General features: G+C 52.0%; 1 protein-coding gene and 1 pseudogene across 1 annotated transcript; both read right to left on the bottom strand.

The window, feature by feature from the left end:
• Positions 1-3552: 3552 nt before the first annotated feature.
• On the bottom strand, positions 3553-10484 carry LOC127028162 (adenosine 5'-monophosphoramidase HINT1-like). The gene is given in 5 exon segments (XM_050913933.1): positions 3553-3892; positions 4696-4800; positions 6313-6342; positions 6344-6606; positions 10289-10484. Coding segments are annotated over 5 exon segments (759 nt in total). The 3' UTR covers positions 3553-3727.
• A 3943-nt stretch (positions 10485-14427) lies between these two features.
• LOC127028161 (adenosine 5'-monophosphoramidase HINT2-like) lies at positions 14428-20022 on the bottom strand (annotated as a pseudogene).
• Between the last annotated feature and the right edge of the window lie 4610 nt (positions 20023-24632).

The following is a 24632-nucleotide window of genomic DNA, read 5'->3' as shown; positions in this document are numbered from 1 at the left end:
TATAGAACCCAAAACCCTGTCGCCAGCACCAGCTCCGCAGCCAATTATTGACCCGCATTATCAGTGCCCTCCTCCTCCCACCCTTTCCCCTCACCGGCAGGACTGAGGAGAACACCACCTGGGCCCCATGCCCTTGACTACCGCCCTCAGAGCTCTGGGGTCATTGCTAGGGGAAACCTGGTGTGACGGATGCGCTCCTCCTGCTTCAACTAACTGACCTGTGGTCCAGGCAGATGCTCAACAAGTAGGCCTAACCAAAGTTAATCCTAGTGCGTGAGGCTATCGGCGAGAACCCAGCACCAAAACCAACAAACCGGTTTGGCTGGAGACTGGGCTGATAAGCGGCCGAAACTGCATGAACGCAGCAGAAAATCTGACTACGAGTCAACCACTTTACGCTATAAATATGTGCAGCCATCAGGGTCCGTTGAGCTCTCCCTCCATAGCAGCTGGCTGCGCGCAGTGATCTCCCCTTGAGTAGGGACGCCTCTCAAGGTTACCCCTCGAGGCCGAGAGATCCCTTACCTGACACCAGGCATCGATGGGTTGGTAAGTGACATTTTTTTGCATGCACGTAACATTTAAGATACGTATAGTAAGCTTACGCGATACTCTCTGTATCCCATACTAACTTTAAGTGTAGGAAATAGCAGAGTATTGGCCGCCAATCCATCTGTACTTATTAAATATTTTACATACCTAAATTTACCGATTAGAACTCAATAAACTAACTACTCGATCAGATCTGTCTGAGTGATCTCTGACTCTTCTCCTGCGACACCTGGACGGTATCAAAAGCATCATTGGTGCCCAATTCTCAGCTTTGGGTCTCCTTTGCTACTGAAATCTCAGTTATAGAAGACGGATTGGTACCTGCGCTTCAGTCAAATCAACATTCAGTCCTAATCCTTCCCGACAAAAGGGTCAGGAACTACATCTCCAGCCTTACTTATTGTCCTTTTAACCCTTCACATCCTCAAGGCATTGCCTTCTCTAAGGCTCTGTTTTAATCAAGTTTAGCAAGACCAAGCTCACATCTACTCCACGACCTCTTTATAGCTGTTCCTGGGTTTCCAACACACACACACACACAGAGACACAGAGCATCCAACAGGCTCTGTACATTTTAATCCCTTTGCACGCAGGAGTTCCAGTTCTTTGTCGCTTTTATTGCCAAGTGAGAAAAAATGGAGTCTAGATCCCTTTTCTCACAAGAACCTCTTATTGCTCAGAAAGAAGGCTTCTTCTCTTGAAATTTCCCCCCCTCAAAGCGACTGGATCCCCAGATACTTCCCGACTTTCCTATCTCCAAAACGTCCCGTTCCTACCCCAGTCACTATCATTCTTCAAACCACCAACCCCCTTCAACTTCTACATGGAGGAACCTGCCTTTTAGGCTTTGTGATGGGTTGACCTTGGCCGGCTGCCAGGGGCCCACCCAGCTGCTCTCTCACTGCCCCTCCTCAACAGGACAGGGGGAGAAAACAGGATGAAAAAGTTCCTTCAGGAAAGAGCCACCTGCCGGATCCACGGGCAGCAGGGAAATACCTGCCCCGGACAGCGTTTTGCCCTTTCTTAAACATGTTTTCACAGGGGCGCCACCAGCTTTGCCGAGTTGCTCAGCTTTGGCCTGCGGTGACTCCGGTGCCTAGCTGGCTGGAACCAGCTGTGTCCGGCACAGGGCAGACCCTGGCCTCTTCTCACAGAGGCCACCCCTGCAGGCCGCACCTGGAGCACTGTGTCCAGTTCTGGTTCCCACAGTTCAAAAAAAAAGACGCAGACAGACTGGAGAGGGTCCCAAGGAGGGCCACCAAGATGATCAAAGGGCTGGAGAACCTGCCCTATGAGGAAAGACTGAAGGACTTGGGTCTTTTCTCCCTTGGAGAAGAGAAGGCTGGGGGGGCCTCATCACAGTATTCCTGTACTTAAAGGGTGGCTACAAAGAGGACGGAGGCTCTCTCTTCACAAGGAGCCACATGGAGAAGACGAGGGGCAACGGGTACAAGTTGCACCAGGAGAGAGGTTTCACCTCGATACAAGACAGATATTGTTTTTTTTTTACAGTGAGAACAATCATCCACTGGAACAGCCTCCCCAGGGATGTGGTAGAGTCCCCATCGCTGGAGGTTTTCAAGATGCAATTGGACAGGGTGCTAGATAATCCCATCTAGGCTCCCTTTCCCACAAAAGGTTGGACCAGATGATCTTTCGAGGTCCCTCCCCACCTGGGCTGCTCTAGGATTCTACGATTCTTCAGTGGATCGCTGCTTAATAACCCTTTGCTCTCTCTGGTTTGGAGCAAAGGATCGGCAACGTCGCCTGCGAGGCGAGACATAAATTCCACCAGGCGCCACAGACTTCTAAAACCTATGGTAATCACCCAGTCTCTCTGAATGTATAAGCCATACCTAGCTGCTTCAAAATTCCCCCGCCTCCAGAAGCGGGAACACCTTCTAGATACCTTAGGGCGTTTACACAGACAGAACAATAGATGATACCTAGCTCAATCATTCAGTAAGCAAACGCTGCACCAGTGCAGTTTCAAGGAAACATCACATGTCAGTTTCCAGCTACTTCAGGTAAATCATTTCCATCTCTTCCCCGGGAAGATTAAATAAAGGTGAAGTCCTCGGGTTACTCACACGCCTGTGTCACCAAACTTCACCTGATCGCTTGGGGCTATAGAAGAGGTGAAGACGCCTTCCAGTGGGCGTCTCAGAGGCCTCAGTAACATAGTGTTCGAGGGCAACGAAGGATCGCCCTGCTTTCCCACGCCCATCTCCATCTTTCTTTAACAGCTATTAAAAAAGGAAGTTTGCCATCTCCCTGTGATGTAGTTTTGGTTTGGGTCTGGCTGGGATGGAGGTAACTTTCCCCATAGCAGCCCTCATAGTGCTGTGCTTTGTAGTTGTAGCTAGAAGGGTGTTGATAACACACCAATGTTTCGGCTACTGCTGAGCAGTGCTCCCACAGCATGGAGGCTGTCTCTCCAACCACCCCACCCCCACAGTCCAGTAAGCTGGGGGTGGGCAAGAGGCTGGGAAGGGACAGAGCCAGGACAGCTGACCCAAACTGACAAAAGAGATATTCCACTGTGCTATGGAAGCACCACAGCTGCCATTCAGACCGATTGTTTTCCTCCTACCGCATCCCTCCTCACCACAAAAGGGATATCAACGGGGCCTTAGCACACGGCCATTGATAAAGTGCTCCAACAGGAGTTGGATGCTTCCAACACATTGCACCGTGCCAAACCACCCTTGTATGGCATGCCTGTAGCGTCACATGCAGTATTTTCTAAAGTTTTAGCAGCAGCCTACGCTGGCTTTATGTACATTTGCGTACCACTTCCAAAACGCTAAGAGTTTGCTTCCTACAAGACGCAGGAGACTGCTAAGCGGTTCCAGCGTCACGCTTCAAATGACTGGGCAAATCATTATCTCTCTCTAGAACACTGTTAACAGACTGAAACATTCCACATACTTACACTCCGGGGAGACACCGTTTTAACTTGCAGAACTATTTCCCTCAGTGAGACACACAAGACAGAGATGATATCCCCATGCTAAATCTTTATTGTGCAACTGCTGCTCAAAGCTTTTATTACCTTCCACAGACACACGTCACAGAAAATTAGACATCAACAGTGGCTAGACTGACGGGCAACAGACGAAATCCATTCAGTGGCGATTTGTACACGTGCAGCAACTCTTGCGGTGCAAAAATCTTAGCCAGGCGGCCAGCCCAACTGACAGCCACCCAGAATACGTAGACGTACGTGACAGACAGACTGCCCACCCTCGGGCCCTTCATCCGCAACCATCCGGAATCCATTGGTCAGGCCCAGGTGAGCAGCACGCTTCTTGCCAACAATCATTAAATGCCCAAGAAGCTGGAGAAGGAAGTACAAAACCATAAATAACTAAAATAAAAAGCCACACACAAAGAGGGGAGAGGGCAGGAAGGGAAGGAATGAGAGCAGAGAACCACCCAGAGAAACCAGGTAGCCAATTCCTAGCAATTCAACCATTGCGCTTCAAATGACCGTCTGTCCGCCCGCCCGCAACTGACATTTTCCAAGCAAAGCTACAAAGACCGATTCTGCACACTATAGGGGAAAAGAAGAGCCATGCAATTTTTTTCAAGCTAGACAGTAACGGACTACAAAACAGCCACAGAAGCTAAGTTTGTCTCCGGGTTAAAGCCCCCACTATATCTTCAGGCAACATAAGCAATTCGGGTGGAAAATAAACTTTAGGCTGCTTTTGCGTGGGTTTACAAAGTCTTTGAACTTGACTTGCATAGCTGAAAGTGAAGCATCCAGCACCTCTCAACCAGCTTTGCCCTTCCTCACCCCCGACCTGCCAAAAACCCCAAGCCCTCTTCTCCGTATTAGAAGAAGTACTACCACTCTTACTCTAAACCGTGACAATAGGCATCAGACTGCGCTCCAAAACAACACTGCATTTTGCACCAGAAGTACATACCCAGGGATGAGCATTGCTTTATATCACTACTTTTAGTCAAAAAGCTCAACTCCATTACAAGCTAGAGGCAAAAGATTATAGCGCCAGAAAACCCAAAACAGCCTACTGTGCCCCATCAAGAGGAAAAGGGGGGATGGGAAAGAGTCTAGTAAATTAGGAACTAATTACAGGTACAGTTTAGCGTACAGAAAGCTTCCACAGTACTTACAGATTCACCAGAATCTTCCGCTTCAGATAACCTGATAATTGGCTCCTTAGGCATGACTAGGAAAAGCGTCGGAGCTTGGGGTGAAAGATCACGGAACGCAAGGCACTGGAGGAAGAGTAAACAGTTAAAACGTAATTGGCTTCAGAGAAAGGTAATAGCTTAAGCAAATCAATATGCCCCACTGAACTCGTACAGAAGCAGATTACCAGATACCCCAAACACAAGCCGAAACGCTGATTTTTCTTACGTGATATTAATACTTTCTATACACAAAATACAACGTATTTACAGAGCCCCTCCAGAAGTGGGATTCAGCATGTAAGATGATGGGGGCAAGGAGACGGGCCAGTACTTCAGATTAGCGACCTCCAGTATGGTTTCATTTGGGTTGATCGTTTCCTAAGCAGTTTTTCTATTCGATGTGGTCCACACAGAGGCAGGAGACAAATGGCTTAACTGAATCAGCAAAGAATTTAGTGAAGATCAGCGGCCATTCGTTTTCCACGGTACAGGGAGCTCAAGTATTGAACAAAAGCATAATCACAGGAAGCCTGCAAGTGCATAGTACGAGTCTGGCTTCTAGATTGCACATAAACCCTGCCTTCAAAAGCAGAAGACATCCCTAACTGTTAATCTTCAGCATTTTAATAACAAAATTACACGGGATACTAACTTAAAGTTAACATCGTGTAGGTAACGGCTGCATTTTTTTCCCCCAGTCTAAGCAGCTCGCTCTAGTTCCTAGCACCTTGTGGTGCGCCAGCGTCCGTGAACCTTGCAAGCATGCTGTTATCACGGTCCCACTTCACCACAGAAACAAGATCTGGGAAGCTTTTGCAGCCTGCAGGACGACCGGGTTCTCGATTTTTTTTTTTTTTTTTTTTTTTTAAGAAAAATAAGAAAAGCTGTAATTCTTTGCTTTAATAATCCAGTTTGGGGGTTCAGAACTAAAGCCTAGCACAGCAGGGCTGTGAAATCTCTATAATGCTATGACGAGGCACATCAAGACCTGCATTCCTCCTATGCAGAACTAACTCATTACGGTCACTACTCAGACGTTCGCTGTTTACATACATACATACACACACACACACACACACACCCCTGGAATCCCCGAGGAGATTGACTGCGTGTGCTTAATCTAAGGTTTCAAGACTATCATCCTACACGAGGCAGGACCACTCCCATCCCTCGGCAGCAAACTTTGCACGACTTGCAGCGCCAAAGGGATATCGCGCGGCAAACGTCTGCGGCTGCCACCAAGTGCGTTACCGTCAGAGGCCCTCCTCTACGCACGCACGCGCACGCACGACACAGTGGGGCTGGGAACCGAGGCGAGCCGGACAGCACCAGCAACCCAGTACGCGCCGCGGCAGCCGGGGGAGGGGGGCACCGAAGAAGCGCGATGTTTAGGGATGGTGCAGTAGAGAGCGCCACAACCCAGAGAGGCCCCGTCCGTCCCCGTCCCTCCACCACCCGCAGCAACGCCGCCACCCGCCCTGCCGCGCTCCCGGGCACCGCGCAACGGGTCCTCGGCTCAGGGTGCCTGCGAGCGCCGGGGACGGAGGGGACGGGGGAAGGGAAGAGGAACCGCGCACAGAGCAAAGCCGCGGCTACCTCCTCGTCCTCGTAGATGACGTTGGCGGGGAAGCGCCTTGCCGATGACCTTTCCGAAGACAGTAGTGGCGCCACCGGGCCGGGCGGCCCGCGCCCCAATAATCTCGTCAGCCACGACAAGGCCCGTTGTCGCCCCCGCGCTTCCTCCACTCGGCCAGGCCCTCCGCGGCGCCCGTTGGGCCGCCAGATCGCCGCCGGCCGATCCCGCGTCTCGATTGGCTGTCTCGTCTGTCGTTTTCGCTTGTCCCCGCCCCCTTGGCGGGTCCGCCCTCGTCGACCTGGTGCTTACCGGGGCTCAGGGAGTTTGCGTGCCCTCGGGGCGCGGAGGGATCCGACCTGGGGGTGGAGGGAGAAGACGTTGGGCGAGTCCGCGGAGGGATCTGCGTGCCGTGTAGTGCTGCGACCCTGTGGGCGGGCAACGAGGTCTCAGGAGAGGCTGTTGTAGCTAGAAGTACTATTTCTTGTTATTTATTAACGCATCAAGTCCACCCATGACGTGCTTGTGGCTTTTTGGTGCTGCTCCCTCCAGTCAAATGACTGCTTTTGCCAGGGCAGGGCAGGCCTTAACTTTTCAGAACGTTTCGCAGAACCAACAGAAGTTCCTCAAAATTGTTCCCTGAAAGCCCCGCTTCAATTGCAGACGTTTCTAAGCTGCATGCCGCCTGGCAGAAAATAAAAATACAAAGCGTGTGTTCAGCACTGGTGGCTTGAGGGCTGGAGGGCAGATCAAGATAGGATTTGCGCTAAGCTGGGTAGGAGGCTTTTAGAAAAATAGGCAGTGCCCCAAAGCTGCCCAAGGGTGGTCTGTGGTGCCCTGCACCCCCGGGGACAGTGAGCAATTTGATTGGTCTACACAACTGTATTGTAACTTATATAAACCCTGCTTCCTCTATATCGGGCTAAGGATCTCCTTAGCCTTCTTTGCGGCAAGGGCACATTGTCGGCTCACTGCTCAACTTGGTGTCCACCAGGACCCCCCACGTTCTTTTCTGCAAAGCTGCTTTCCAGCCAGTCAGCCTCCAGCATATACTGGGGCATGGGGCTGTTCCTCCCAGGTGCAGGACTTGTGTATGTTCAGGTTCCTCAGGTGGTCTCGAACCGGATCGTTTCCTACAATGGGAGGGACTTTGTTCCCCAGTCCCTGCCTTGAGGTTCAGGGACTTGAGAGATGTGGGAACAGTGATTGCCAGTGAAAACGGAGGAAAAAAATCATTGAGTACCTCAGCCTTCTCCATGTCCCTTGTCGCTAGATCTCCTGTCTTCTTTATCGAGAGGGGGGGGGTGGGGGGGTGTACGTTTTCTTTAGTCTTCCTTTTCTGGCCAACGCACCTGTAGAAGCCCTTCTTATGGTTCTTCACATCCCTTGCCAAATTCAGCTCCAGCTGTGCCTTAGCTTTCCTGATCCCATCCCTACACACCCAGGCAGCATCCCTATATTCTTCCAGGATGCGTGTCCTGCTTCCACTGCCTATGCATTTCCTCTTGCGCTTCGGCTCGACCAGAAGTCCTTACTCAGCCATGCCGGTCTCTGCCTTCCTTGCCTGATTTCTTACGCATGGAATCGAGAGCTCTTGTGCTCCAAGAAAAACGTCCTTAAAGAGCTGCCAGCTCCCTTCTGCTCCTTCTGCACAGTGGCTTCCAACTCCTCCTGTTTGTTACCCGTGCATTGGTATAGAGGCACTTCAGTTGGGCTGTCGACCGTGTCACTTTTTGGAGGATCAAGCCCCAATTCCTCTGTGGCATTTCTCAGGTGTTCCCCTGTTGGTTCCTAACGCATCAGCAGCCCCTGGCTCTTCTCTGTTGCTCAAAACTCCATCCCCTCCCCCTGCTGAGTCTAGTTTAAAGCCCTCCTTGTAAGTCTGGCCAGCTTGTTGCCAAGACCCTCTTGCCCCGCTTGGTCAGGTGAATCCCATCAGCTCCCAGCAGACCCAGCTTCTCAAAGGTAGATCCATGATCATAGAAGCCAAAACCTTGAGTATGGCACCAGCTACGCAGCCAGGCATTCACCTGTTCAATCCGTCTCCTCCTTCCTGGACCCCTTCCTCTGACTGGGAGGATAGAGGAGAACACCGCCTGTGCTCCTGATCCTTTTCACATTGCTCCGAGGGACATATAGTCTCTTGGGAGGGTTCTAAGTTGCCTCGTCAGACCCTACACGGAATAGTAGGAGCGGATGATAATCTGTAGGGGTCACCAGGCTCGGCAGCCTCTCAGTGACGCCACGAATGCGAGCTCCTGGTAGGCAGCAGACTTCTCTAGAGAAATCGTCTGGACGGCAAATGGGTGCTTCGGTGCCTCTCAGTAGGGAATCTCCAATTACTAATACGTTACGTGCTTTTCTGGTGGCACTGCTTCTAATGCGGGTGGGTGGTTGGGTCAGCTTTGCACGGTTGGCTTGTCCTGGATCCTGTCCGTTACTCACGTGCTCTTCAGTCTCCAAGCCCAGAGCATCCTGTCTGTTATGTAGGGACACCTCAGGAGATGGGGGAGGGTTCTTCCTTCTACCCCGAGCACAGACAAGCATCCGGTCTCCTTCATCTCGTGAGTTACTTGTGTCAGTCAGCTCGAGGTTGGATTCAGGCTTACCTTCCTCTTGCGCAGCCTTAAGGCAGGCTGTCGCTCAGCCTGGGACAGCGTACAATACCACGCATCAATCTCCTGCTCGCGTTCCCGGATACTGTGCTGCCTGTCGAGCTCCTCTTGTAACATAGTTTACTTGTCCAAGGAGATCTTCCAGCTGGGCACGCCTGCAGCTGTGACATCCACCGCTGCCTTCGGGTGCTAGGGGGACTTCCAGGTACTGGAGCTCCATGCAGCCCGAGGTCTAGACAGCTATATCGGTCCTTGGGAGGTCTGTTTGGGGGGAGACGTCAGCATAGGTAGGCTGTAGTGCTTCCGTTTGGGTTGCAGCCACAGCCTTGCAGTTGTGGCAGGTGGACACCATTTTCTTTCAGCAGGTCACCCCGAAGTCCCAGGACAGAAGAGAAAGGGCGGCAGGTACCGGCAGGGGGGGAAGGGAGAGAAGGGGCCGCTGCAGTCCCACAGCCTTTTCCATGTCCTGTGTCACCAGGTCCCCCCGCCTCATTCAGCAGAGGGCCCACATTTTCCATAGCCTTCCTTTTGTCACCCATGTACTTATAGAAGCCCTTCTTGTTGTCTTTGACATCCCTTGCCAGATTCAATTCCAGTTGGGAATTCCAGCTTTCCTAACCTCAGCCCTGCATGCTCGGACACCGTCTCCGTATTCCTCCCAGGTTACCCGTCCTTGCTTCCACCCTCTGCAGGCTTCCTTTTTGTGCTTGAGCTTGGCCAGGAGCTCCTTGCTCATCCACGCAGGCCTCCTGGCATTTTTGCCCGACTTCCTGCTCGTTGGGATGGACCGCTCTTGAGCTTGGAGGAGGCGACCCTCCAAGGTTAACCAGCTTTCTTGGGCCCCTCTTTCCTCCAGGGGATGCTATCCCACGGGACACTTCCAAGCAGATCCCTGAAGAGGCCAGAGTCGGCTCTCCTCAAGTCCAGGGCTGTGAGCTTGCTTTTTACCCTCCTCTCGGGATCCTGAACTCCACCATCTCATGGTCACTGCAGCCAAGGCTGCCTTTGACCTTCACATCCCCAACGAGCCCCTCCTTGTCGGTCAGTAGGAGGTCCAGCAGAGCACCTCTCCTCGTTGGCACCTCTATCACTTGGGTGAGGAAGTTGTCGTCGACGCGCTCCAGGAACCTCCTAGATTGCTTATGCCCTGCTGTGTTGTCCCTCCAGCAGATATCGGGGTGGTTGAAGTCCCCCGTGAGGACCAGGGCCTGCAAACGCCAGGCTGCTCCTATCTGTCTGTAGAGGGCCTCATCCGCTTGTTCTTCCTGGTCGGGCGGCCTATAGCAGACACCCACTACAATGCCACCCTTACCCGTCTTCTCTTCAAGCCTTACCCATAAGCTCTCAGTTGGCTCATCAGCCCTCCCCAGCCAGGGCTCCATGCATTCCAGCTGTTCTCTCACATAAAAGGGCCACTCCCCCTCCTCATCTTCCCGGCCTGTCCTTCCTAAAGCCTGCCCGTAGCCCTCCATTGCAACGCTCCAGTCACGGGAGCCATCCCACCACGTCTCCGTGATCCCAACAAGATCGTAGCCCTGCAACTGCACACGCATCTCTGACTCCTCACGCTTATTCCCCATACTGCGTGCGTTAGCGTACAGGCACTTCAGAGAGGCACCCCGGCACGTTGACTCCCTAGAAAGGGTTTTGGGGATTTCTCCATAATGGTGCCTTGTAGGCACTTCCTTGCTTACATGCAAATGCTGGAGGTGACCCTGCTTAAGCCCCGTTTTGTTGATTTTGTGACCCTTCCCTCACATCACCCCCTGCCCTTTGCTCAGTGACCCTGTCCGTCACTCCCTCACAGGGCTGCTGGTTACTCTCTCCCTCCCCCCTCAGTCTTAGTTTAAAGCCCTCCTAATGAGGTCAGCTATCCTACTGGCAAAAATACCTTTGCCCCGCTTAGTGAGGTGGATCCCCTCTCTCCCAAGCAGACGCTGATCCACAAACAGGGTCCCATGGTCATAGAACCCAAAACCCTGTCGCCAGCACCAGCTCCGCAGCCAATTATTGACCCGCATTATCAGTGCCCTCCTCCTCCCACCCTTTCCCCTCACCGGCAGGACTGAGGAGAACACCACCTGGGCCCCCATGCCCTTGACTACCGCCCTCAGAGCTCTGGGGTCATTGCTAGGGGAAACCTGGTGTGACGGATGCGCTCCTCCTGCTTCAACTAACTGACCTGTGGTCCAGGCAGATGCTCAACAAGTAGGCCTAACCAAAGTTAATCCTAGTGCGTGAGGCTATCGGCGAGAACCCAGCACCAAAACCAACAAACCGGTTTGGCTGGAGACTGGGCTGATAAGCGGCCGAAACTGCCATGAACGTAGCAGAAAATCTGACTACGAGTCAACCACTTTACGCTATAAATATGTGCAGCCATCAGGGTCCGTTGAGCTCTCCCTCCATAGCAGCTGGCTGCGCGGCAGTGATCTCCCCTTGAGTAGGGACGCCTCTCAAGGTTACCCTCGAGGCCGAGAGATCCCTTACCTGACACCAGGCATCGATGGGTTGGTAAGTGACATTTTTTTGCATGCACGTAACATTTAAGATACGTATAGTAAGCTTACGCGATACTCTCTGTATCCCATACTAACTTTAAGTGTAGAAATAGCAGAGTATTGGCCGCCAATCCATCTGTACTTATTAAATATTTTACATACCTAAATTTACCGATTAGAACTCAATAAACTAACTACTCGATCAGATCTGTCTGAGTGATCTCTGACTCTTCTCCTGCGACACCTGGACGGTATCAAAAGCATCATTGGTGCCCAATTCTCAGCTTTGGGTCTCCTTTGCTACTGAAATCTCAGTTATAGAAGACGGATTGGTACCTGCGCTTCAGTCAAATCAACATTCAGTCCTAATCCTTCCCGACAAAAGGGTCAGGAACTACATCTCCAGCCTTACTTATTGTCCTTTTAACCCTTCACATCCTCAAGGCATTGCCTTCTCTAAGGCTCTGTTTTAATCAAGTTTAGCAAGACCAAGCTCACATCTACTCCACGACCTCTTTATAGCTGTTCCTGGGTTTCCAACACACACACACACACACGCACACAGACACAGAGCATCCAACAGGCTCTGTACATTTTAATCCCTTTGCACGCAGGAGTTCCAGTTCTTTGTCGCTTTTATTGCCAAGTGAGAAAAAATGGAGTCTAGATCCCTTTTCTCACAAGAACCTCTTATTGCTCAGAAAGAAGGCTTCTTCTCTTGAAATTTCCCCCCTCAAAGCGACTGGATCCCCAGATACTTCCCGACTTTCCTATCTCCAAAACGTCCCGTTCCTACCCCAGTCACTATCATTCTTCAAACCACCAACCCCCTTCAACTTCTACATGGAGGAACCTGCCTTTTAGGCTTTGTGATGGGTTGACCTTGGCCGGCTGCCAGGGGCCCACCCAGCTGCTCTCTCACTGCCCCTCCTCAACAGGACAGGGGAGAAAACAGGATGAAAAAGTTCCTTCAGGAAAGAGCCACCTGCCGGATCCACGGGCAGCAGGGAAATACCTGCCCCGGACAGCGTTTTGCCCTTTCTTAAACATGTTTTCACAGGGGCGCCACCAGCTTTGCCGAGTTGCTCAGCTTTGGCCTGCGGTGAGTCCGGTGCCTAGCTGGCTGGAACCAGCTGTGTCCGGCACAGGGCAGACCCTGGCCTCTTCTCACAGAGGCCACCCCTGCAGGCCGCACCTGGAGCACTGTGTCCAGTTCTGGTTCCCACAGTTCAATAAAAAAAGACGCAGACAGACTGGAGAGGGTCCCAAGGAGGCCACCAAGATGATCAAAGGGCTGAAGAACCTGCCCTATGAGGAAAGACTGAAGGACTTGGGTCTTTTCTCCCTTGGAGAAGAGAAGGCTCGGGGGGCCTCATCACAGTATTCCTGTACTTAAAGGGTGGCTACAAAGAGGACGGAGGCTCTCTCTTCACAAGGAGCCACATGGAGAAGACGAGGGGCAACGGGTACAAGTTGCACCAGGAGAGAGGTTTCACCTCGATACAAGACAGATATTGTTTTTTTTTTTTTTACAGTGAGAACAATCATCCACTGGAACAGCCTCCCCAGGGACGCGGTAGAGTCCCCATCGCTGGAGGTTTTCAAGATGCAATTGGACAGGGTGCTAGATAATCCCATCTAGGCTCCCTTTCCCACAAAAGGTTGGACCAGATGATCTTTCGAGGTCCCTCCCCACCTGGGCTGCTCTAGGATTCTACGATTCTTCAGTGGATCGCTGCTTAATAACCTTTGCTCTCTCTGGTTTGGAGCAAAGGATCGGCAACGTCGCCTGCGAGGCGAGACATAAATTCCACCAGGCGCCACAGACTTCTAAAACCTATGGTAATCACCCAGTCTCTCTGAATGTATAAGCCATACCTAGCTGCTTCAAAATTCCCCGCCTCCAGAAAGCGGGAACACCTTCTAGATACCTTAGGGCGTTTACACAGACAGAACAATAGATGATACCTAGCTCAATCATTCAGTAAGCAAACGCTGCACCAGTGCAGTTTCAAGGAAACATCACATGTCAGTTTCCAGCTACTTCAGGTAAATCATTTCCATCTCTTCCCCGGGAAGATTAAATAAAGGTGAAGTCCTCGGGTTACTCACACGCCTGTGTCACCAAACTTCACCTGATCGCTTGGGGCTATAGAAGAGGTGAAGACGCCTTCCAGTGGGCGTCTCAGAGGCCTCAGTAACATAGTGTTCGAGGGCAACGAAGGATCGCCCTGCTTTCCCACGCCCATCTCCATCTTTCTTTAACAGCTATTAAAAAGGAAGTTTGCCATCTCCCTGTGATGTAGTTTTGGTTTGGGTCTGGCTGGGATGGAGGTAACTTTCCCCATAGCAGCCCTCATAGTGCTGTGCTTTGTAGTTGTAGCTAGAAGGGTGTTGATAACACACCAATGTTTCGGCTACTGCTGAGCAGTGCTCCCACAGCATGGAGGCTGTCTCTCCAACCACCCCCACCCCCACAGTCCAGTAAGCTGGGGTGGGCAAGAGGCTGGGAAGGGACAGAGCCAGGACAGCTGACCCAAACTGACAAAAGAGATATTCCACTGTGCTATGGAAGCACCACAGCTGCCATTCAGACCGATTGTTTTCCTCCTACCGCATCCCTCCTCACCACAAAAGGGATATCAACGGGGCCTTAGCACACGGCCATTGATAAAGTGCTCCAACAGGAGTTGGATGCTTCCAACACATTGCACCGTGCCAAAACCACCCTTGTATGGCATGCCTGTAGCGTCACATACAGTATTTTCTAAAGTTTTAGCAGCAGCCTACGCTGGCTTTATGTACATTTGCGTACCACTTCCAAAACGCTAAGAGTTTGCTTCCTACAAGACGCAGGAGACTGCTAAGCGGTTCCAGCGTCACGCTTCAAATGACTGGGCAAATCATTATCTCTCTCTAGAACACTGTTAACAGACTGAAACATTCCACATACTTACACTCCGGGGAGACACCGTTTTAACTTGCAGAACTATTTCCCTCAGTGAGACACACAAGACAGAGATGATATCCCCATGCTAAATCTTTATTGTGCAACTGCTGCTCAAAGCTTTTATTACCTTCCACAGACACACGTCACAGAAAATTAGACATCAACAGTGGCTAGACTGACGGGCAACAGACGAAATCCATTCAGTGGCGATTTGTACACGTGCAGCAACTCTTGCGGTGCAAAAATCTTAGCCAGGCGGCCAGCCCAACTGACAGCCACCCAGAATACGTAGACGTACGTGACAGACAGACTGCCCACCCTCGGGCCCTTCATCCGCAACCATCCGGAATCCATTGGTCAGGCCCAGGTGAGCAGCACGCTTCTTGCCAACAATCATTAAATGCCCAAGAAGCTGGAGAAGGAAGTACAAAACCATAAATAACTAAAATAAAAAGCCACACACAAAGAGGGGAGAGGGCAGGAAGGGAAGGAATGAGAGCAGAGAACCACCCAGAGAAACCAGGTAGCCAATTCCTAGCAATTCAACCATTGCGCTTCAAATGACCGTCTGTCCGCCCGCCCGCAACTGACATTTTCCAAGCAAAGCTACAAAGACCGATTCTGCACACTATAGGGGGAAAGAAGAGCCATGCAATTTTTTTCAAGCTAGACAGTAACGGACTACAAAACAGCCACAGAAGCTAAGTTTGTCTCCGGGTTAAAGCCCCCACTATATCTTCAGGCAACATAAGCAATTCGGGTGGAAAATAAACTTTAGGCTGCTTTTGCGTGGGTTTACAAAGTCTTTGAACTTGACTTGCATAGCTGAAAGTGAAGCATCCAGCACCTCTCAACCAGCTTTGCCCTTCCTCACCCCCGACCTGCCAAAAACCCCAAGCCCTCTTCTCCGTATTAGAAGAAGTACTACCACTCTTACTCTAAACCGTGACAATAGGCATCAGACTGCGCTCCAAAACAACACTGCATTTTGCACCAGAAGTACATACCCAGGGATGAGCATTGCTTTATATCACTACTTTTAGTCAAAAAGCTCAACTCCATTACAAGCTAGAGGCAAAAGATTATAGCGCCAGAAAACCCAAAACAGCCTACTGTGCCCCATCAAGAGGAAAAGGGGGGATGGGAAAGAGTCTAGTAAATTAGGAACTAATTACAGGTACAGTTTAGCGTACAGAAAGCTTCCACAGTACTTACAGATTCACCAGAATCTTCCGCTTCAGATAACCTGATAATTGGCTCCTTAGGCATGACTAGGAAAAGCGTCGGAGCTTGGGGTGAAAGATCACGGAACGCAAGGCACTGGAGAAGAGTAAACAGTTAAAACGTAATTGGCTTCAGAGAAAGGTAATAGCTTAAGCAAATCAATATGCCCCACTGAACTCGTACAGAAGCAGATTACCAGATACCCCAAACACAAGCCGAAACGCTGATTTTTCTTACGTGATATTAATACTTTCTATACACAAAATACAACGTATTTACAGAGCCCCCTCCAGAAGTGGGATTCAGCATGTAAGATGATGGGGCAAGGAGACGGGCCAGTACTTCAGATTAGCGACCTCCAGTATGGTTTCATTTGGGTTGATCGTTTCCTAAGCAGTTTTTCTATTCGATGTGGTCCACACAGAGGCAGGAGACAAATGGCTTAACTGAATCAGCAACAAATTTAGTGAAGTGGAAGATCAGCGGCCATTCGTTTTCCACGGTACAGGGAGCTCAAGTATTGAACAAAAGCATAATCACAGGAAGCCTGCAAGTGCATAGTACGAGTCTGGCTTCTAGATTGCACATAAACCCTGCCTTCAAAAGCAGAAGACATCCCTAACTGTTAATCTTCAGCATTTTAATAACAAAATTACACGGGATACTAACTTAAAGTTAACATCGTGTAGGTAACGGCTGCATTTTTTTCCCCCAGTCTAAGCAGCTCGCTCTAGTTCCTAGCACCTTGTGGTGCGCCAGCGTCCGTGAACCTTGCAAGCATGCTGTTATCATGGTCCCACTTCACCACAGAAACAAGATCTGGGAAGCTTTTGCAGCCTGCAGGACGACCGGGTTCTCGATTTTTTTTTTTTTTTTTTTTTTTTTAAGAAAAATAAGAAAAGCTGTAATTCTTTGCTTTAATAATCCAGTTTGGGGGTTCAGAACTAAAGCCTAGCACAGCAGGGCTGTGAAATCTCTATAATGCTATGACGAGGCACATCAAGACCTGCATTCCTCCTATGCAGAACTAACTCATTACGGTCACTACTCAGACGTTCGCTGTTTACATACATACACACACACACACCACCACCACCCCCTGGAATCCCGAGGAGATTGACTGCGTGTGCTTAATCTAAGGTTTCAAGACTATCATCCTACACGAGGCAGGACCACTCCCATCCCTCGGCAGCAAACTTTGCACGACTTGCAGCGCCAAAGGGATATCGCGCGGCAAACGTCTGCGGCTGCCACCAAGTGCGTTACCGTCAGAGGCCCTCCTCTACGCACGCACGCACGCACGCACGCACACGACACAGTGGGGCTGGAACCGAGGCGAGCCGGACAGCACCAGCAACCCAGTACGCGCCGCGGCAGCCGGGGGAGGGGGGCACCGAAGAAGCGCGATGTTTAGGGATGGTGCAGTAGAGAGCGCCACAACCCAGAGAGGCCCCGTCCGTCCCCCGTCCCTCCACTCACCCGCAGCAACGCCGCCACCCGCCCTGCCGCGCTCCCGGGCACCGCGCAACGGGTCCTCGGCTCAGGGTGCCTGCGAGCGCCGGGGACGGAGGGGACGGGGGGAAGGGAAGAGGAACCGCGCACAGAGCAAAGCCGCGGCTACCTCCTCGTCCTCGTAGATGACGTTGGCGGGGAAGCGCCTTGCCGATGACCTTTCCGAAGACAGTAGTGGCGCCACCGGGCCGGGCGGCCCGCGCCCCAATAATCTCGTCAGCCACGACAAGGCCCGTTGTCGCCCCCGCGCTTCCTCCACTCGGCCAGGCCCTCCGCGGCGCCCGTTGGGCCGCCAGATCGCCGCCGGCCGATCCCGCGTCTCGATTGGCTGTCTCGTCTGTCGTTTTCGCTTGTCCCCGCCCCCTTGGCGGTCCGCCCTCGTCGACCTGGTGCTTACCGGGGCTCAGGGAGTTTGCGTGCCCTCGGGGCGCGGAGGGATCCGACCTGGGGGTGGAGGGAGAAGACGTTGGGCGAGTCCGCGGAGGGATCTGCGTGCCGTGTAGTGCTGCGACCCTGTGGGCGGGCAACGAGGTCTCAGGAGAGGCTGTTGTAGCTAGAAGTACTATTTCTTGTTATTTATTAACGCATCAAGTCCACCCATGACGTGCTTGTGGCTTTTTGGTGCTGCTCCCTCCAGTCAAATGACTGCTTTTGCCAGGGCAGGGCAGGCCTTAACTTTTCAGAACGTTTCGCAGAACCAACAGAAGTTCCTCAAAATTGTTCCCTGAAAGCCCCGCTTCAATTGCAGACGTTTCTAAGCTGCATGCCGCCTGGCAGAAAATAAAAATACAAAGCGTGTGTTCAGCACTGGTGGCTTGAGGGCTGGAGGGCAGATCAAGATAGGATTTGCGCTAAGCTGGGTAGGAGGCTTTTAGAAAAATAGGCAGTGCCCCCAAAGCTGCCCAAGGGTGGTCTGTGGTGCCCTGCACCCCCGGGGACAGTGAGCAATTTGATTGGTCTACACAACTGTATTGTAACTTATATAAACCCTGCTTTCCTCTATATCGGGCTAAGGATCTCCTTAGCCTTCTTTGCGGCAAGGGCACATTGTCGGCTCATGCTCAACTTGGTGTCCACCAGGAGCCCCCCATGTCCTTTTCTGCAAAGCTGCTTTCCAGCCAGTCAGCCTCCAGCATATACTGGGGCATGGGGCTGTTCCTCCCCAGGTGCAGGACTTGTGTATGTTCAGGTTCCTCAGGTGGTCTCGAACCGGATCGTTTCCTACAATGGGAGGGACTTTGTTCCCCCAGTCCCTGCCTTGAGGTTCAGGGACTTGAGAGATGTGGGAACAGTGATTGCCAGTGAAAACGGAGGAAAAAAATCGTTGAGTACCTCAGCCTTCTCCATGTCCCTTGTCGCTAGATCTCCTGTCTTCTTTATCGGAGGGGGGTGGGGGGGGTGGTGTACGTTTTCTTTAGTCTTCCTTTTCTGGCCAACGCACCTGTAGAAGCCCTTCTTATGGTTCTTCACATCCCTTGCCAAATTCAGCTCCAGCTGTGCCTTAGCTTTCCTGATCCCATCCCTACACACCCAGGCAGCATCCCTATATTCTTCCCAGGATGCGTGTCCCTGCTTCCACTGCCTATGCATTTCCTTCTTGCGCTTCGGCTCGACCAGAAGGTCCTTACTCAGCCATGCCGGTCTCCTGCCTTCCTTGCCTGATTTCTTACGCATGGGAATCGAGAGCTCTTGTGCTCCAAGAAAAACGTCCTTAAAGAGCTGCCAGCTCCCTTCTGCTCCTTCTGCACAGTGGCTTCCAACTCCTCCTGTTTGTTACCCGTGCATTGGTATAGAGGCACTTCAGTTGGGCTGTCGACCGTGTCACCTTTTTGGAGGATCAAGCCCCAATTCCTCTGTGGCATTTCTCAGGTGTTCCCCTGTTGGTTCCTAACGCATCAGCAGCCCCTGGCTCTTCTCTGTTGCTCAAAACTCCATCCCCTCCCCCTGCTGAGTCTAGTTTAAAGCCCTCCTTGTAAGTCTGGCCAGCTTGTTGGCCAAGACCCTCTTGCCCCGCTTGGTCAGGTGAATCCCATCAGCTCCCAGCAGACCCAGCTTCTCAAAGGTAGATCCATGATCATAGAAGCCAAAACCTTGAGTATGGCACCAGCTACGCAGCCAGGCATTCACCTGTTCAATCCGTCTCCTCCTTCCTGGACCCCTTCCTCTGACTGGGAGGATAGAGGAGAACACCGCCTGTGCTCCTGATCCTTTTCGCATTGCTCCGAGGGACATATAGTCTCTTGGGAGGGTTCTAAGTTGCCTCGTCAGACCCTACACGGAATAGTAGGAGCGGATGATAATCTGTAGGGGTCACCAGGCTCGGCAGCCTCTCAGTGACGCCACGAATGCGAGCTCCTGGTAGGCAGCAGACTTCTCTAGAGAAATCGTCTGGACGGCAAATGGGTGCTTCGGTGCCTCTCAGTAGGGAATCTCCAATTACTAATACGTTACGTGCTTTTCTGGTGGCACTGCTTCTAATGCGGGTGGGTGGTTGGGTCAGCTTTGCACGGTTGGCTTGTCCTGGATCCTGTCCGTTATTCACGTGCTCTTCAGTCTCCAAGCCCAGAGCATCCTGTCTGTTATGTAGGGACACCTCAGGAGATGGGGGAGGGTTCTTCCTTCTACCCCGAGCACAGACAAGCGTCCGGTCTCCTTCATCTCGTGAGTTACTTGTGTCAGTCAGCTCGAGGTTGGATTCAGGCTTACCTTCCTCTTGCGCAGCCTTAAGGCAGGCTGTCGCTCAGCCTGGGACAGCGTACAATACCACGCATCAATCTCCTGCTCGCGTTCCCGGATACTGTGCTGCCTGTCGAGCTCCTCTTGTAACATAGTTACTTGTCCAAGGAGATCTTCCAGCTGGGCACGCCTGCAGCTGTGACATCCACCGCTGCCTTCGGGTGCTAGGGGGACTTCCAGGTACTGGAGCTCCATGCAGCCCGAGGTCTAGACAGCTATATCGGTCCTTGGGAGGTCTGTTTGGGGGGAGACGTCAGCATAGGTAGGCTGTAGTGCTTCCGTTTGGGTTGCAGCCACAGCCTTGCAGTTGTGGCAGGTGGACACCATTTTCTTTCAGCAGGTCACCCCGAAGTCCCAGGACAGAAGAGAAAGGGCGGCAGGTACCGGCAGGGGGGGAAGGGAGAGAAGGGGCCGCTGCAGTCCCACAGCCTTTTCCATGTCCTGTGTCACCAGGTCCCCCCGCCTCATTCAGCAGAGGGCCCACATTTTCCATAGCCTTCCTTTTGTCACCCATGTACTTATAGAAGCCCTTCTTGTTGTCTTTGACATCCCTTGCCAGATTCAATTCCAGTTGGGAATTCCAGCTTTCCTAACCTCAGCCCTGCATGCTCGGACACCGTCTCCGTATTCCTCCCAGGTTACCCGTCCTTGCTTCCACCCTCTGCAGGCTTCCTTTTTGTGCTTGAGCTTGGCCAGGAGCTCCTTGCTCATCCACGCAGGCCTCCTGGCATTTTTGCCCGACTTCCTGCTCGTTGGGATGGACCGCTCTTGAGCTTGGAGGAGGCGACCCTCCAAGGTTAACCAGCTTTCTTGGGCCCCTCTTCCCTCCAGGGGATGCTATCCCACGGGACACTTCCAAGCAGATCCCTGAAGAGGCCAGAGTCGGCTCTCCTCAAGTCCAGGGCTGTGAGCTTGCTTTTTACCCTCCTCTCGGGATCCTGAACTCCACCATCTCATGGTCACTGCAGCCAAGGCTGCCTTTGACCTTCACATCCCCAACGAGCCCCTCCTTGTCGGTCAGTAGGAGGTCCAGCAGAGCACCTCTCCTCGTTGGCACCTCTATCACTTGGGTGAGGAAGTTGTCGTCGACGCGCTCCAGGAACCTCCTAGATTGCTTATGCCCTGCTGTGTTGTCCCTCCAGCAGATATCGGGGTGGTTGAAGTCCCCCGTGAGGACCAGGGCCTGCAAACGCCAGGCTGCTCCTATCTGTCTGTAGAGGGCCTCATCCGCTTGTTCTTCCTGGTCGGGCGGCCTATAGCAGACACCCACTACAATGCCACCCTTACCCGTCTTCTCTTCAAGCCTTACCCATAAGCTCTCAGTTGGCTCATCAGCCCTCCCCAGCCAGGGCTCCATGCATTCCAGCTGTTCTCTCACATAAAAGGGCCACTCCCCCTCCTCATCTTCCCGGCCTGTCCTTCCTAAAGCCTGCCCGTAGCCCTCCATTGCAACGCTCCAGTCACGGGAGCCATCCCACCACGTCTCCGTGATCCCAACAAGATCGTAGCCCTGCAACTGCACACGCATCTCTGACTCCTCACGCTTATTCCCCATACTGCGTGCGTTAGCGTACAGGCACTTCAGAGAGGCACCCCGGCACGTTGACTCCCTAGAAAGGGTTTTGGGGATTTCTCCATAATGGTGCCTTGTAGGCACTTCCTTGCTTACATGCAAATGCTGGAGGTGACCCTGCTTAAGCCCCGTTTTGTTGATTTTGTGACCCTTCCCATCACATCACCCCCTGCCCTTTGCTCAGTGACCCTGTCCGTCACTCCCTCACAGGGCTGCTGGTTACTCTCTCCCTCCCCCCTCAGTCTTAGTTTAAAGCCCTCCTAATGAGGTCAGCTATCCTACTGGCAAAAATACCTTTGCCCCGCTTAGTGAGGTGGATCCCCTCTCTCCCAAGCAGACGCTGATCCACAAACAGGGTCCCATGGTCATAGAACCCAAAACCCTGTCGCCAGCACCAGCTCCGCAGCCAATTATTGACCCGCATTATCAGTGCCCTCCTCCTCCCACCCTTTCCCCTCACCGGCAGGACTGAGGAGAACACCACCTGGGCCCCCATGCCCTTGACTACCGCCCTCAGAGCTCTGGGGTCATTGCTAGGGGAAACCTGGTGTGACGGATGCGCTCCTCCTGCTTCAACTAACTGACCTGTGGTCCAGGCAGATGCTCAACAAGTAGGCCTAACCAAAGTTAATCCTAGTGCGTGAGGCTATCGGCGAGAACCCAGCACCAAAACCAACAAACCGGTTTGGCTGGAGACTGGGCTGATAAGCGGCCGAAACTGCATGAACGCAGCAGAAAATCTGACTACGAGTCAACCACTTTACGCTATAAATATGTGCAGCCATCAGGGTCCGTTGAGCTCTCCCTCCATAGCAGCTGGCTGCGCGGCAGTGATCTCCCCTTGAGTAGGGACGCCTCTCAAGGTTACCCCTCGAGGCCGAGAGATCCCTTACCTGACACCAGGCATCGATGGGTTGGTAAGTGACATTTTTTTGCATGCACGTAACATTTAAGATACGTATAGTAAGCTTACGCGATACTCTCTGTATCCCATACTAACTTTAAGTGTAGGAAATAGCAGAGTATTGGCCGCCAATCCATCTGTACTTATTAAATATTTTACATACCTAAATTTACCGATTAGAACTCAATAAACTAACTACTCGATCAGATCTGTCTGAGTGATCTCTGACTCTTCTCCTGCGACACCTGGACGGTATCAAAAGCATCATTGGTGCCCAATTCTCAGCTTTGGGTCTCCTTTGCTACTGAAATCTCAGTTATAGAAGACGGATTGGTACCTGCGCTTCAGTCAAATCAACATTCAGTCCTAATCCTTCCCGACAAAAGGGTCAGGAACTACATCTCCAGCCTTACTTATTGTCCTTTTAACCCTTCACATCCTCAAGGCATTGCCTTCTCTAAGGCTCTGTTTTAATCAAGTTTAGCAAGACCAAGCTCACATCTACTCCACGACCTCTTTATAGCTGTTCCTGGGTTTCCAACACACACACACACACACGCACACAGACACAGAGCATCCAACAGGCTCTGTACATTTTAATCCCTTTGCACGCAGGAGTTCCAGTTCTTTGTCGCTTTTATTGCCAAGTGAGAAAAAATGGAGTCTAGATCCCTTTTCTCACAAGAACCTCTTATTGCTCAGAAAGAAGGCTTCTTCTCTTGAAATTTCCCCCCCTCAAAGCGACTGGATCCCCAGATACTTCCCGACTTTCCTATCTCCAAAACGTCCCGTTCCTACCCCAGTCACTATCATTCTTCAAACCACCAACCCCCTTCAACTTCTACATGGAGGAACCTGCCTTTTAGGCTTTGTGATGGGTTGACCTTGGCCGGCTGCCAGGGGCCCACCCAGCTGCTCTCTCACTGCCCCTCCTCAACAGGACAGGGGGAGAAAACAGGATGAAAAAGTTCCTTCAGGAAAGAGCCACCTGCCGGATCCACGGGCAGCAGGGAAATACCTGCCCCGGACAGCGTTTTGCCCTTTCTTAAACATGTTTTCACAGGGGCGCCACCAGCTTTGCGAGTTGCTCAGCTTTGGCCTGCGGTGACTCCGGTGCCTAGCTGGCTGGAACCAGCTGTGTCCGGCACAGGGCAGACCCTGGCCTCTTCTCACAGAGGCCACCCCTGCAGGCCGCACCTGGAGCACTGTGTCCAGTTCTGGTTCCCACAGTTCAATAAAAAAGACGCAGACAGACTGGAGAGGGTCCCAAGGAGGGCCACCAAGATGATCAAAGGGCTGGAGAACCTGCCCTATGAGGAAAGACTGAAGGACTTGGGTCTTTTCTCCCTTGGAGAAGAGAAGGCTCAGGGGGGCCTCATCACAGTATTCCTGTACTTAAAGGGTGGCTACAAAGAGGACGGAGGCTCTCTCTTCACAAGGAGCCACATGGAGAAGACGAGGGGCAACGGGTACAAGTTGCACCAGGAGAGAGGTTTCACCTCGATACAAGACAGATATTGTTTTTTTTTTTTTACAGTGAGAACAATCATCCACTGGAACAGCCTCCCCAGGGACGCGGTAGAGTCCCCATCGCTGGAGGTTTTCAAGATGCAATTGGACAGGGTGCTAGATAATCCCATCTAGGCTCCCTTTCCCACAAAAGGTTGGACCAGATGATCTTTCGAGGTCCCTCCCCACCTGGGCTGCTCTAGGATTCTACGATTCTTCAGTGGATCGCTGCTTAATAACCCTTTGCTCTCTCTGGTTTGGAGCAAAGGATCGGCAACGTCGCCTGCGAGGCGAGACATAAATTCCACCAGGCGCCACAGACTTCTAAAACCTATGGTAATCACCCAGTCTCTCTGAATGTATAAGCCATACCTAGCTGCTTCAAAATTCCCCCGCCTCCAGAAGCGGGAACACCTTCTAGATACCTTAGGGCGTTTACACAGACAGAACAATAGATGATACCTAGCTCAATCATTCAGTAAGCAAACGCTGCACCAGTGCAGTTTCAAGGAAACATCACATGTCAGTTTCCAGCTACTTCAGGTAAATCATTTCCATCTCTTCCCCGGGAAGATTAAATAAAGGTGAAGTCCTCGGGTTACTCACACGCCTGTGTCACCAAACTTCACCTGATCGCTTGGGGCTATAGAAGAGGTGAAGACGCCTTCCAGTGGGCGTCTCAGAGGCCTCAGTAACATAGTGTTCGAGGGCAACGAAGGATCGCCCTGCTTTCCCACGCCCATCTCCATCTTTCTTTAACAGCTATTAAAAAAGGAAGTTTGCCATCTCCCTGTGATGTAGTTTTGGTTTGGGTCTGGC

Source organism: Gymnogyps californianus, unplaced genomic scaffold, assembly GCF_018139145.2.
Source record: "Gymnogyps californianus isolate 813 unplaced genomic scaffold, ASM1813914v2 HiC_scaffold_230, whole genome shotgun sequence".
NCBI classification, from domain to species: Eukaryota; Metazoa; Chordata; class Aves; order Accipitriformes; family Cathartidae; genus Gymnogyps; species Gymnogyps californianus.
Note: the sequence above shows the minus strand (reverse complement) of the source record. Positions and strands in the feature narration are given on the sequence as shown.